Genomic DNA, 13,436 nt, shown 5'->3' on the forward strand with positions numbered 1-13,436 from the left:
ACGAACATCCTCTGTCAAAGATGACGTCGTAGTCAAGAATGTTTAAAACATGTTATAGTCACAGCACGTTCAACAGTGTAGCATTAAGCTAACGGCCGCTCTCGGCCGATAGCAGCAAGCTAACGTTACCTAGCCTAGTAACACAACAGGCTTGGTAAACACAGCGAGCTAGCGCCGCAGCTAACAGCTGACTGGCTACACAGTAGGCCACAACTAGCACGGATTCTTAATAGGACTAGTTGTTAAAGATCCCTAAATATTCAGCACAACAATTGAATGAGGTTGGAGTGGGGTGGAATTTGGCAATGATCACGTGATGATCACCAGTACGACACATCTTCAGTTGTGTTCCCCGACCTCATTGGGTGTTTCGGCCATTTATCACAATACACCCTCTGCCGAGGTTGGCCCACCACAGGCTGATCAGGCCTGGGTGTGTGTCGCACAGTGGCACCACGTGTTCATTTAGCAGCCCATGATGCGTCTCTATGGGAAGGTAAGCCTCTGGCTGAGGTCTACCCGCATTTCCCAATCCCGGGCTGCGTTCAGTGGGCCTGAGTTCGGAGGTGACGGCTTGGTCCGCCGTTTCTCCCCTTCCCGGATGAAGGTTGTTTTCCGTGGGAAGGTAGTTTGGGCATTTAGAGGCATGGCGTTGGTGGTTACTCTCTTGTTCTCAAGTTCGGCAGCCAAGCACTTCAGTACCTGGTTATGGCGCCAGGTGTATCTTCCTTGAGTTAGACTGGTCTCGCAAGCTAAGCAGCTATCACCTGAACTCGTACACAACGATACAACAAGTCACACTCAGACAGGCCGCCATTCTGAAACCCTCCTCACCTTTTAAGAGAGAAGAGAAACGAGATGTTAACACAGTTTTACAACGGTGATTTTACCAACATCCGACGGAGCCAGCACAAGTCCCATAGCTGTAGCTGACTTGAACACAGATCTTCCGATAACGAACATCTATGCCCATATTTCCTCGTGAGGGTATACTCTCATTTGTATATGAAAGACGGGGCCTACACGGTGACAGAGAAACATCCACTCGTCCAGAAACACAGGGATCACCAGTGTTACTGGTCGTGGCCCACTAGTTAACTATAATGGGCTTCAGACCAAGGTCCTCCGCCGTTGCCTAAGAGGCTGAACAAAGGACCCAAATCTGGGGCCGGTTTTCGTAAACATTGTCAGCTAACCCCCATAGCACTAACAGACAAGCGGCGCTCGCAAGCAACATTACTCACCAACCTGGAACCCACCGCTTCTCACAACAGCGGCGCGTCCTACAGTCCAGCTGTATCGCTGGAGGGTTTCACCCCAACCAGCCGCAGCAAGGAAGACTGTAGTTGGGAGGCATGTAGCGGCGTGCTCCCAATACGAAAACCGGTGGAGGTTTTTAGAATGATCACCATCTTCCAGACACTCCAGTGACGAAGACAATATCGCCGTATTTTCTCGAAAATAGTGAGAGAGAAAATAAAGATATGATGTCAACGTATCTCTTGTTTTCCAACTCTTCTCCGACCATCACATCACGTCAAGTGGGGATCTACCGAAGGCACTTCCTTGTGGTGAAAGCGAGAAGGAGGAGAGCAGGTGACCACACACCTGCTTATGAAGGTAAGCTAACGAGGGGTGTGGTCAGACGAATACTGGGATAAAGGTACATTGTGGAATTTTATTCAGTGCGCGTGCACATATGCGAGGATAGTGCATGAGTGACGCCGAGCGGAGCCACTATGAATACAGAACTTTTTTTGTTTAGAAAAAGCTCACGCCAACTTATGAGGCTATAACTGAGTGGCGAGACTAAACAAAAAAGACGAAATCGAAACTAAACAAAAAAGACAAACAAAAATGCTCAGACCTGTAGTTGACTAAAACTTGACTAAATGAAAGAGAGCATTTGAGACACGACTAAGAAAAAAAAATTGCTGACGAAATTAACACTGCTAGAGAGAGAACCTGAGAGGACCTGGCTAGTGAGAGGACCTGGCTAGTGAGAGGACCTGAGAGGACCTGGCTAGGAGAGGACATGGCTAGTGAGAGGACCTGGTCAGTGAGAGGACCTGGCTAGAGAGCGGACCTGGCTAGTGGGAGCAGGGGTGTCGTTTTGGTATGGCACTAGCCATACCTTGGCCAATTAATATATATTAAAAATCTTTTTAATAAAAAAATTTAACTCATTGACTGCCAGCTATTAGCCTTATCCTGTAGTAGCTACTGCCACCGCTGTAAACGATGGGAGTCGCTCACCTTGTTTGCAGGGCTATAACTATATTATCAATATTATAGCTATGGATGCAATACTATGGCCCATTTGACATCGAGTATCTATCGTTCAAGATGTGAAAAAGGAATATTTTTTCCATCCATACATTCCCGTTTTATACCGTGGTTTTTGAGCGGTTTAGGGTAATCCCTGGGAGGCTAGTAATAGGCTGCGACGCATATTATACTTAATCCATTGGCATTTCGTCCCTATACACGCTACAATAAAAAATTCAAATGCATATGATCGGTATATTATGTTCCATCATGAATGAAAGGGAGGGGGGGGGGTTGTTTCTGATTAATTGATTGTCAATAACGGCATTCGTTAGTACAACAGTAGGGGTGGGACGATATATCAATCTATTATCAATTATCAAATAGGATCGATGCAACGTAAAAAGATCTATTCATATTGCGATGCTCTTATTTTGAAAATCCCCTCGTGAGCATATCCGCCCGGCTACAACAACAGTAGCTCAGCGTGTGTAGACGTTAGACAGCATTGCTTCAGAGTCCGCCTATTTTGCCCGAAATAAGTGCCTGTTGTTTTTTTCCCCACAAGGGGTGAAATGCATCTAACATGCTTTCCATCCTCGCCATTCCTTTATGCCCACGTCGCGTTAAATACAGAAATTAACGTTGCGTTAGCGTGAGATAACTAAGCTAAGCTGATAGAGCGATAGAGAGAAACTAGGGACTGGGAAGGAGGGGGAGTTACTGCATTCTCGAGATAGCCCCACTAACAGGATCTGGCCGGTACTGCACCTTCTGACTCCCAATATGCCTTTTCCAGCCAAAATACAGCGCTGTGATAGGATAGGATCCTGATAGGATTGTTTTTCATTTAAATGTCTGGAAGAGATCAAAAATAAAAATGTCAAATGATATTTCCATTGCCTTTTTTTGTGTTGATTTAAATGTTACTGATTGTGTTAAATGGGCATATAATATCGTCTCATATCGATCGCAGGCACCTGAATCGAATCGTATCGTATCGTGGCAGACTTTGTGATATCGGAAAATATCGTATCGTTGTCCAAAGAATCGATATCGTATCGTATCGTGATGAAACTGGTGATTCCCACCCCTATACAACAGCATACGCTGATCAGGGCGATGGCTATGAAAACAAAGCACAATCAAGCTGAAAGTGACATTAGATTGCTCTTACCTGTGGCCGATGAGATTCCAAAAAGAATATTCCAATTATTTGATTGCCATCTGCTAGATCGTATGTCCATTTGGGCCAGGACATAACCCACCACAGCATAATGAATAGGGGGTCCCGAAAACTATTCAATGCGATCGGGTAAAGCCATCGGTCCAGCCTACTCGAAAAGTCCGCCCGGATGACATTCATCGACACAGAGCCACATACACAGTCTCAAAGGGAGTGCAACATCGGCCGCATACCACCAGGCGGCGGTATTGGATTTTTTTTTGTGACTTTTGCGATCCCAGACTCATTCCCTATGGTAACACAGCCTTCCTGGATGATTTATGAATGGAAATAGCAAATAAAATAAATAACGATCAAATAACGAGTATACTCGTTGTTAGCGTCCAACGATTGGCGGCCAATAACGAGTATACTTGTCGTTGGCGGGGAATGAGTTAATGTTGATTTAGAATTTGAATGTCAACATTATGAACGAAGCTTCGAACTATTCGGTACAGCCCTAGAATGTTTTGATATTGTCAATTATCTCACTTTTACTAGGTGAAAAAAAAGAAGGAAAATGGACATAGGGATGTTTTTTAGTCAAAAAACAGCAGGGACAAGTGATACAGGGGCACAGGTAAGGTCTTACATTACATTTTACATTTACATTTAGTCATTTAGCTGACGCTTTTATCCAAAGCGACTTACAAGTTCTGTACGACAAGTCATCAGGAAGGGCACAACTCTATCAGCTGAGTAACAATGTTCATCAAAGTGTTGAGTGCTACAGTGTAGGTTAGTTTATTAGGACATGTGCATGACAGTAAGGTTAGTTAGGGTTAGATTTTTTTTATTATTATTATTATTTCAGATAATGGTTGAAGAAGTGCGTCTTTAGTCGATGACGAAAGATTGGATGGGTTTCGGCTGTCCTAACTGGGGTGGGTAGAGGTAGACCTGGCTGCCTGTATGTTAATGCCAAGCAAGCAGTGCAAAAATGCTTCCGCATTCGTCACCGCACGCCAGTGCGGTAAAGCGCCCTTCTTTTCAGACAAATGCTACCGTGCGTGCACCGGCGGCGGCGTGCTCGCTCAGGTGCGTGCGTGCGCCGGCGTGCTCGCGCGAGGTGCCCGCGCATGCGCATGAGATCCCGCCTTGGTTCGACACGAGCGGAGCTCAATATATATAAGTCACCGCCCCTTATTCAGTATCTAGCAATAGCTCAATTGGCAAGGACACATGGCTGTGGATCCTATGGCTCGTTTGCTGGCGAGTTCGAATCCCATCGAAAATATTTTTTAACGTGATTTTTTTTTAACGTGTATTCTTTCGCCGGTTAAGGTTAGGCATGGTTAAGGTTAAGGTTAAGGTTAGGCATTGTTTCGGAGTTGGTTAAGGTTAGAACGGTTAAGTTTAGGCGCTGTTAAGGAGCTGGTTAAGGTTAGAGTTTGTCAAAGAGAATGGCAATATAATTTCTATGGTTAAGGTTAGGCATGGTTAAGGTTAAGGTTAAGGTTAGGCATTGTTTCGGAGTTGGTTAAGGTTAGAACGGTTAAGTTTAGGCGTTGTTAAGGAGCTGGTTAAGGTTAGAGTTTGTCAAAGAGAATGGCAATAGACAGCCTATTTCCGCGCGACCTGGGCGCTGGGCGGCGGAAAATGAAAGGCGCATTACTGCACGCCACTACGGTAAATTTTTGCACTGCTTGCTTGGCATAAAGCTACACGCGACCTGGCTAGAGAGAGGACCCTGGCTAGTGAGAGGACCCGGCTAGAGAGAGGACCTGACTAGTGAGAGGACCTGGCTAGTGAGAGGACCTGGCTAGAGAGAGGACCTGGTCAGTGAGAGGACCTGGCTAGAGAGAGGGCCTGGTCAGTGAGAGGACCTGAGGACCTGGCTAGTGAGAGGACCTGGTCAGTGAGAGGACCTGGCTAGAGAGAGGACCTGGCTAGTGAGAGGACCTGGTCAGTGAGAGGACCTGAGGACCTGGTCAGTGAGAGGACCTGGCTAGAGAGAGGACCTGGTCAGTGAGAGGACCTGGCTAGTGAGAGGGCCTGGTCAGTGAGAGGACCTGAGGACCTGGCTAGTGAGAGGACCTGGTCAGTGAGAGGACCTGGCTAGAGAGAGGACCTGGTCAGTGAGAGGACCTGGCTAGTGAGAGGACCTGGTCAGTGAGAGGAACTGGCTAGTGAGAGGACCTGGTCAGTGAGAGGACGTGCTCAGTGAGAGGACCTGCTCAGTGAGAGGACCTGGTCAGTGAGAGGACCTGCTCAGTGAGAGGACCTGCTCAGTGAGAGGACCTGCTCAGCGAGAGGACCTGGTCAGTGAGAGGACAGACTGAACTCAGAAGGCGTCTTACCCATGGCCTGCTTGCCCATAGCACACTGGTAGGTGTTTCGAGGGGACTGGTTATGATGGGGGTAGGGGATCAGACCAGCACACACTCCTAGTAGAGTGAAGGGCTCGATCTCCAAGTGTGTCGTTATTCTATGGAAATACAAATACATAAATAAGAGAAGCACGGGTGGAATCACATGAACAGGGTGAACGTGATTATTATAATTGTTTTAATATAGCATACTTGGTTATCATGTGCTCATAAAGGGCGATTTGACAATCGTTCTCCTCGTTCACGTCCAGGTACTCCACCAAACTCTCATGGAGGAAATCCTCAAAGGTTCTGATGCCAGAAAAAAGAGAAATTGTGATAATTTAGATTAGATTAAAATGTATTGAACAAGTACAGTACAACGAAACACACACACTAGGGCTGCACAATTCTTGCTAAAATGTGAATCACGATTTTTCTCCCTAAGAATTGAGATCACGATTCTCTCACGCGACTCTTATTTTTTCAATAAAAACATTTATTGCACTTTCTTAAACAGACAACATAACATATATGAAAGTGCTTGATTTAAAGTATCTTGTAACATACAAAATAACTCAAGTCTCTTTTCCTCTCTTACGCCCGTGCACTTTGCTCTCGTCAGTCAGCTCAGGGCGTCATGACAAGCGTGCGTCATTTGACAAGCGCTCTGTCAAATGACCACTTTGTCCTGACTCTAGTGTCAGAATGTTATGAAGTGGACAGCCATTTTGGATAATCACGCTGTACACACATTACAAAAATTCACTCACTCATTTTCCGTGGTATTTTTTATAAACTTTGGACTGTATGACTATAAGACTTCAGGCTATGAAACCATTGTGTTGTCCAGCTCCTACCTCTTATCTGGAACCCAAAAACTGGAATCTGGCAACAAGTCAACACAAAAGTAAGAAAATATATTGAATGTTGAATTAATAGCGTGTTTTGCTTTACATCGTGTAGGGGCGTTTTCACACCTAGCTCGTTTGGAGCTGTTGTTCCGGAACATGGAGCGTTTACCCCCTATTTCAGTTAATTTGGGCATATGTGAACACAGCAATCGCATTCTGTTGCGGAACAAAACAAGCGGGCCGAGACCGCCTAGAGAGGGAGAATGTGAGAATGCAATCGACTTAACAAACCGACACAACTCACTTGCCGTACTGTATACGCGCTGCATGATGACACTTTCATATTGAATTGTGGGCGGGATCAGTTTGTAGTCTTTATTTTCCGCGTTACATTGAAATCGGGGAGGAGAGAGCGGGGGGAGCATATGAATGAATGTGGATGAGAGCCTTGATGTAAGTGGTTGCAGCTACGGCTGTGGGGGAGCTGGAGACATGATCCAATAGACTTATGCGCCAGAGTTTCCTGAACACGGCGCGACCCATTCCTAATCGATCAGAACTAAATCGGCCGATTTACATCACAGCTCTCATCCACATTCATTCATTTGCTCCCGCCTCCCCGATTTCAATGTAACGCAGAGATTCAGGGTTAGGCGGGGGGGCACACCCCAAAATCTGAACAAAGAGTGACAGTTTGCTCGCGCATGCGTTTGTTTTGGTCCGCTGTTAACACAGCCGTGTGAACACAAACAAACTAAGGGACAAATGCAACATTGTATCATTATAGTCCCTGTGTCTCCCTGAATCGGAACAAAGCAAACGAACTACAGGTGTGAAAACGCCCTAAGTTAGGTGTGATTGATACCGAAGCAAATAAGTCAACGCGTGAATGCAGCGTGACGTGAATGCATAGAGGAATAGAGCAAGTGTTTTAATGCAACTGATCTCCATTTTGACGCAAATAGATCAGAATAGTCGTCATACGTCTATGAATCGAGATCACGATTTTTTTAGGATTAATCGTGCAGCCCTAACCCACCCACCCCCACCCACCCACCCACCCACCCACCCACCCACCCACCCACCCACACACCACACACACACACACACACACACACACACACACACACACACACACACACACACACACACACACACCTGTAGCCCTGGGACAGCTCCTCCATGTGTCTGTTCTTCACCATTGGTTGTCCCTTCTTCACTATGATGTACGGCCTGACGGGAAACAACAACTCAGGTTTAAACTTGAATCATCACAATTAGATTAGATTCAAATGTATTGTCATTATACAGCAAGTACAGTACAACGAAAATAAGTTTGTCATCCAACCAGAGTGCAAATGTAACGATAAAGTGCAATAGTAATATACAATGTATGGGTGATTAAACTGGGTATAAAATATATAAATGACTACTACTTGAGTAATAGTGATAATCGGATGTATGTACAGAGTTGTAGTATTAATATGTACAGTGATACAGGTATAAAGACACTATGGTAGTAAGTCGTACTGGCCAGCAGCGTAACTAGTAAGAGTAGGTAAGGGATATGTACAGATACTGTATAGAATGATACAGGTTATTATCAAGGCAATTCAATAGATCATATTCTAGATTGCCATTAACCTTTGTCTTACAAAACTTGTATGTTGTGAGTCTTAACACTTTGAGCGCCACTCACGGCTAATCTCGGGTTTACGATCGTGACGTTGAAAGTCACGTCACGGCTTTTCTCTGAATTTTTTATTTTATTTTTTATTAGCGATCTGAAATCATATTGCATCACGCGAGCCTACCGTTGGAGATCCAGGGGCCGCCGGCGATCAGATGTGAAAAAAGCGCCCCCTATCGTCTCCCAGATGGTAAATCACCCTTTTGGAATGGACTCAATGAAAATGGATGGGGAAAAAAATATTCCAGTCCACATTTTACTTCTCACCCATGCAGCCGGAGTTACCAGAGTTCATTCTGGAGCCTCTGAGCCGCGGCGATCATGGGTTATACTGTACACACGTTGGATAAATATACTTATCGATTTTTACTAATGGTGATCAGGAATTGGAATATACCATTTGGATACCATCTGATGTCAGGTAAGGAATCTATGTTATCAGTGTTAGGATAATCAGACTCGTTTTCATGGAGATATAAGCGTTTCCACTATATGTGATATGGCTGTTTCACTGTAAAAGCCATGAGGAAATAATAGCAGCGATTATCAGCGCACGGCACGAGCGTGCGTGCGCACACATATACTATCGACCATCTAGCGTTTATTTGAAAACGATTCATAAATAGACCGACAAATGATAACGTTCTGGAATATTCCAGTAAAAGGCGATTATCATGGAATGTGTTGTTTTTTCTTCGAAACCGAGTGGTTTTCAAAATGCTATAAAAAGGAAATGAAGCGATAAAAACACAATCTGCTTTGCCAATGTTGACTGGAAAATGATTCTTTGATAAGCGATGGGCAGATTAGACACATAGCATAATTTAAAACATAGATTAGGCAATATTAACGTTACATGGGCCGTGGACCGTGGCATCAACGAGGTAAAAAGGAAAACACGGCCCAGCACTGAAAGTGTTAACAGTCTTTAGCAAGTTATGGATTTATAGTTCAAAGATCATGAGAAAGTTGAAACCATCTTTCATCTTAGAAAACCATCTCCATTCTCCATGTCCTTCCCTCCACCCCTCTACTGTAATTAAAGCAGTTCTACCTGAGCCAGATATGTTTTCCTCTACTGTAAATAAAGCAGTTCTACCTGAGCCAGAGATGTTTTCCTCTATTGTAAATAAAGCAGTTCTACCTGAGCCAGATATGTTTTCCTCTACTGTAATTAAAGCAGTTCTACCTGAGCCAGAGATGTTTTCCTCTACTGTAATTAAAGCAGTTCTACCTGAGCCAGATATGTTTTCCTCTACTGTAATTAAAGCAGTTCTACCTGAGCCAGAGAGGTCGTCCTCTACTGTAAATCCCAAATTACAAATGGCCCAAAATAAATTAATCATGGTTGTTTTGAGGTTGGGCCTCCATGCACATGTGGGCAGGAGCCATTTTTAACTTAACTGGCTCCCTGTTGAAGCAAGGGACAAACAAATTAAACTGTGCCTGGTTCACAGAATCATTCATAACAATGCTCCAATCTATCTGAGGAATTACTTTCTATATGTAAGAGTTGGTCACAATCACAACACCAGGGACAGCATAGTGTAGGGCAATGTATGTAATGTATGCATGCCTGTGCATTTGTTATTGATAAACTAAACTAACTGTGGTTCTGTAACAAAATCTAGACCTCAATGCCTAGAGAGGTCGTAGGTTTGACGTCCCGTCGGGTTCCGTACCTGCAGAGCCGCCCCCCATCGGAGGAAACGTAGACACAGCGGTCCGTCCGGTTGGTGGAGATGGACACAAACTCATTGATGAAGCCGGCCCTGCGCATCAACCTGAAGGTGCTGACCAGCTTCTGGTGGTCTCTGATCACACCCAGGATGTTACCTGGGCACAGGGGGGGGGGGGGGGAAGAGAGAGAGAGAGAGAGAGAGAGATGCAATTAGATGCACATCGAAATCCAAATCGTGGAATTCCTCAAAGATTCTCAGCCCTACTTGTTCTGTTTGACCCGAGTTGTTGTTTCCTGTCAGGCTGTTCATACCTTTTTATTTTTAGATTTTATTTATAGCATTTTCAGCTTTTTTGGTCAAAGCAGGACCTTTTGGCCACACAGGACCGACAGAGGGAGAAGCGGGAGGAGAAGAGGGGAGGACATGCGGCATATGGCCACCGGGTCGGGGAATCGAACCCGGGGCGACCGCTTCGCGACTCAGCGCACTATGTGGTGTGCTACTGGAGCGCCCCCACTGTTCATACATTTTGCCATCTGCACATGACACTGTTCATACTTTTTGCACAATACTGCACAATTGCACATCCCTGCTACATATTCTATTCCACTGTAGTTATATTCTAATTTAGTGTATATACTCTACTACATTGTGCACAATTGTAGAGCCCTGTCCTATATTCTATTGTACATTTAATTTTATTCTACCTTATTGGTGGGGGGGGGGGGGTCTGGAGTTTCCCGGTTCGATTCCCGCTCATCCCGGGCAGTGTGAGCAGGACACTTAACCCCTAACTCAGTGGCGGCTGGTCCATAGAGGGCACTAGGGCGCCGCCCCCCTGGTGGAAAGTGGTTTTGGATGTTTCTATTATAGTAGATTTTGACCGCAAAAAATATAATAATCTTTTTTTAAATAAAAAATTATTACTTATACAATTTTAAGTATGTTTGTGTTTAAAATGCACAATAACGTGTAATATATAAAATATAAATCATTGTTTATGCTTCCGGTTCATCCCCTCTCTCTTCTGGGGCGCTAGAAACATCGCCCCACTGACTGGGCGTCAAATATGATGCCTAAAGGGTGATTTATTTAGCGCCCCAAGCAGAGTCATTGGTGTGTTAGGTGGTGCGGACTGACGTGATGACGACAATGATGAACGCAGGGACTCAAGAGACAGGATTACAGCTGCCCCCAAATTCAATAATATCCTTTCTCCAAAAGCCATTTGAGAGGTGAAATTTGGTGGAGAAAATACAAATAAAAGAGCTTGGCGCAGACATCACGTCCCAAATCACGTCAACCAGGAAATAACTAACGCTAGTAGTTGTTGTCGTCGGAAATTGATAATAATCAAGATACATTCAGACAGTGTTGGATCTAACTAAATGGATTTATGGACACATTTATGGAAAGTTCAAGCCCGGACCACAAAGCTTCTCGAAGGGTTAGCGCGACACTCGACGGCTCTTCCAGTTCTACCGGCAGCAAAAGTCTCAGCCTCTGCTTTATGATATTATGATATGAAAATGTAATTGTGCGGGTAAGGGTTGTCTTTTCCATTTATTTTCTTCTCTGAGTGCTTCATTTACATGTTAAAATCACAATGATTTTCTTCTGGGGGACAATGCCCACAAACCCCTACAGGCTTGTAAACATGTCACCTTTTCACCTCTTATCAGTTTGCAGGTCTGGTTATATACTGTAGTTACTGAAAATGATTGAATATGGCACTGCCCCACCTAGAATAATTTTCACCAGCCGCCACTGCCCTAACTGCTTCTGATGAGCAGGTTGGCACCTTGCATGGTTACTTGTGTGAGTGAATGGGTAAAATGTGAGGAACAAATTGTAAAGCGCTTTGGATACAAGCTGCTATATAAATGCACAATATTTTTTTACCATTTCCTCTACTGTTAATGTTGCACCAAACGACCAAAACTAATTCCTTGCATGTGCAAACTTACTTGGCGATAAAGACCTTTCTGATTCTTCCGATTCATATACCCGTTGGGAGAACCAGAATACACTTGCACAAAGCCCACATTCACAAACGGAAAGAAAGCGTCCAACAGTCATGTGGAACATGCATGTAGAGTGGCATCCTCTGAACACATCCCTCAAGAGGCTTGCAGCCGCTGTGTGCACAGCTCGTCCTGCAGGGGTTGTGCTTCCTATCAGACCCAGCAGACAGAGACGTCTAGCGGACGGAGGAGGAATGAGGACTCACGGTGCACTGGGCAGATGTGCAGGGAGCGCGCCCTGAAGAGCCATGACACCCGCTGTTGCCAGCTAATTAAATGGTATGGCAGCCAATATAATTTGACAGTTATCAGTGGCTTGGGAGGTATACAGTAATTAATGGGCCAAGTCCCGTCTTAAGAACAATACTTACTCACGCGTACTGTAACAATTAACGACTTATCAGCTGCCGTGTAAAAATAACTCGACATTTCATAATGTCTTCCCTTCATGTTCTGAGGCTTTACATTTAAAACGGGCTGAAAAGGTTCTTTTAACGTCATCAATTACAAAAGCATAAGCAAACTGGTAGAAACCTAATTCCTTCTATGTATATTTATTTGCCTGTGCATTTATATTTAGCTGAAGCTTTTATTCAAAGCGACCTACAAATTGTGAACAACAAGTCAGCAGGAAGGGTACACCTAAGATTGTTTGTCAAATAGTGTTGAACTTGAGTGTTACACTCTGAGTGTATAGTAGTATAGACATAATTAGCATCATAGTATAAGAATAGTAGCATAGTAGTAAGGTACATAATAATAAAAAGACAGTAAGAAGGTTATTATTATAAATATATATATATAATAATTTCAGATATTGATTTAGTCGACGGCGGAGAATTGGGCAGGTTTTGGCTGTCCTGACTGTGGTTGGAAGTTTGTTCCACTATAGTGCATAGTAGTATAGTATAGCATGATAGGTAGTAGTATAAGTATAGTAGCATAGTAGTAAGGTACATAATAGTAAAAAGACAGTAAGAAGGTAATTTTTTTATTTATTTTGTAAGCGGTGGAAGATTGTTGGAGTTTGTTCCACCATTGTAGAGCGAGGACAGAGAATTCACTTTGATGACCCTCCAGGAGCTCAGATATGATGCAGAGCGGAGGGGTCTGTGAGTGAGTGAGTGAGTGAGTGAGTGAGTGAGTGAGTGAGTGAGTGAGTGAGTGAGTGAGTGAGTGAGTGAGTGAGTGAGTGAGTGAGTGAGTGAGTGAGGTACCGTTGAGGAAGACGAGGAAAACGCTGGGGTAGGACAGCTCCTCTCCACACAGCAGGTTGACGTCCTCCACCCCCAGGTTAAAGGCCAGCTTGATGATGGGACCGTCCTCCATGTCTGTGGTGATGTGGGTCATCAGGGCGAGGTTCTTCACCAGACCACAGGCCTGG

General features: G+C 44.5%; 1 protein-coding gene across 1 annotated transcript in view; it reads right to left on the reverse strand.

Annotated features, from left to right (window-relative positions):
- polr3b (polymerase (RNA) III (DNA directed) polypeptide B) overlaps positions 1-13,436 on the reverse strand; it is a 105,373-nt gene that overhangs the window by 50,790 nt on the left and 41,147 nt on the right. The window contains exons 15-19 of the mRNA XM_084334814.1: positions 13,270-13,432; positions 10,029-10,182; positions 7,815-7,889; positions 6,016-6,114; positions 5,794-5,921 (exon numbers count right to left, since the gene is read on the reverse strand). Of these exons, the coding sequence (XP_084190940.1) occupies positions 5,794-5,921; positions 6,016-6,114; positions 7,815-7,889; positions 10,029-10,182; positions 13,270-13,432 (619 nt within the window). The remainder of the gene's footprint in view (positions 1-5,793; positions 5,922-6,015; positions 6,115-7,814; positions 7,890-10,028; positions 10,183-13,269; positions 13,433-13,436) is intronic.

Source organism: Notolepis coatsorum (genome assembly GCF_963971535.1).
Source record: "Notolepis coatsorum genome assembly, chromosome: 18".
Classification (NCBI taxonomy): Eukaryota; Metazoa; Chordata; class Actinopteri; order Aulopiformes; family Paralepididae; genus Notolepis; species Notolepis coatsorum.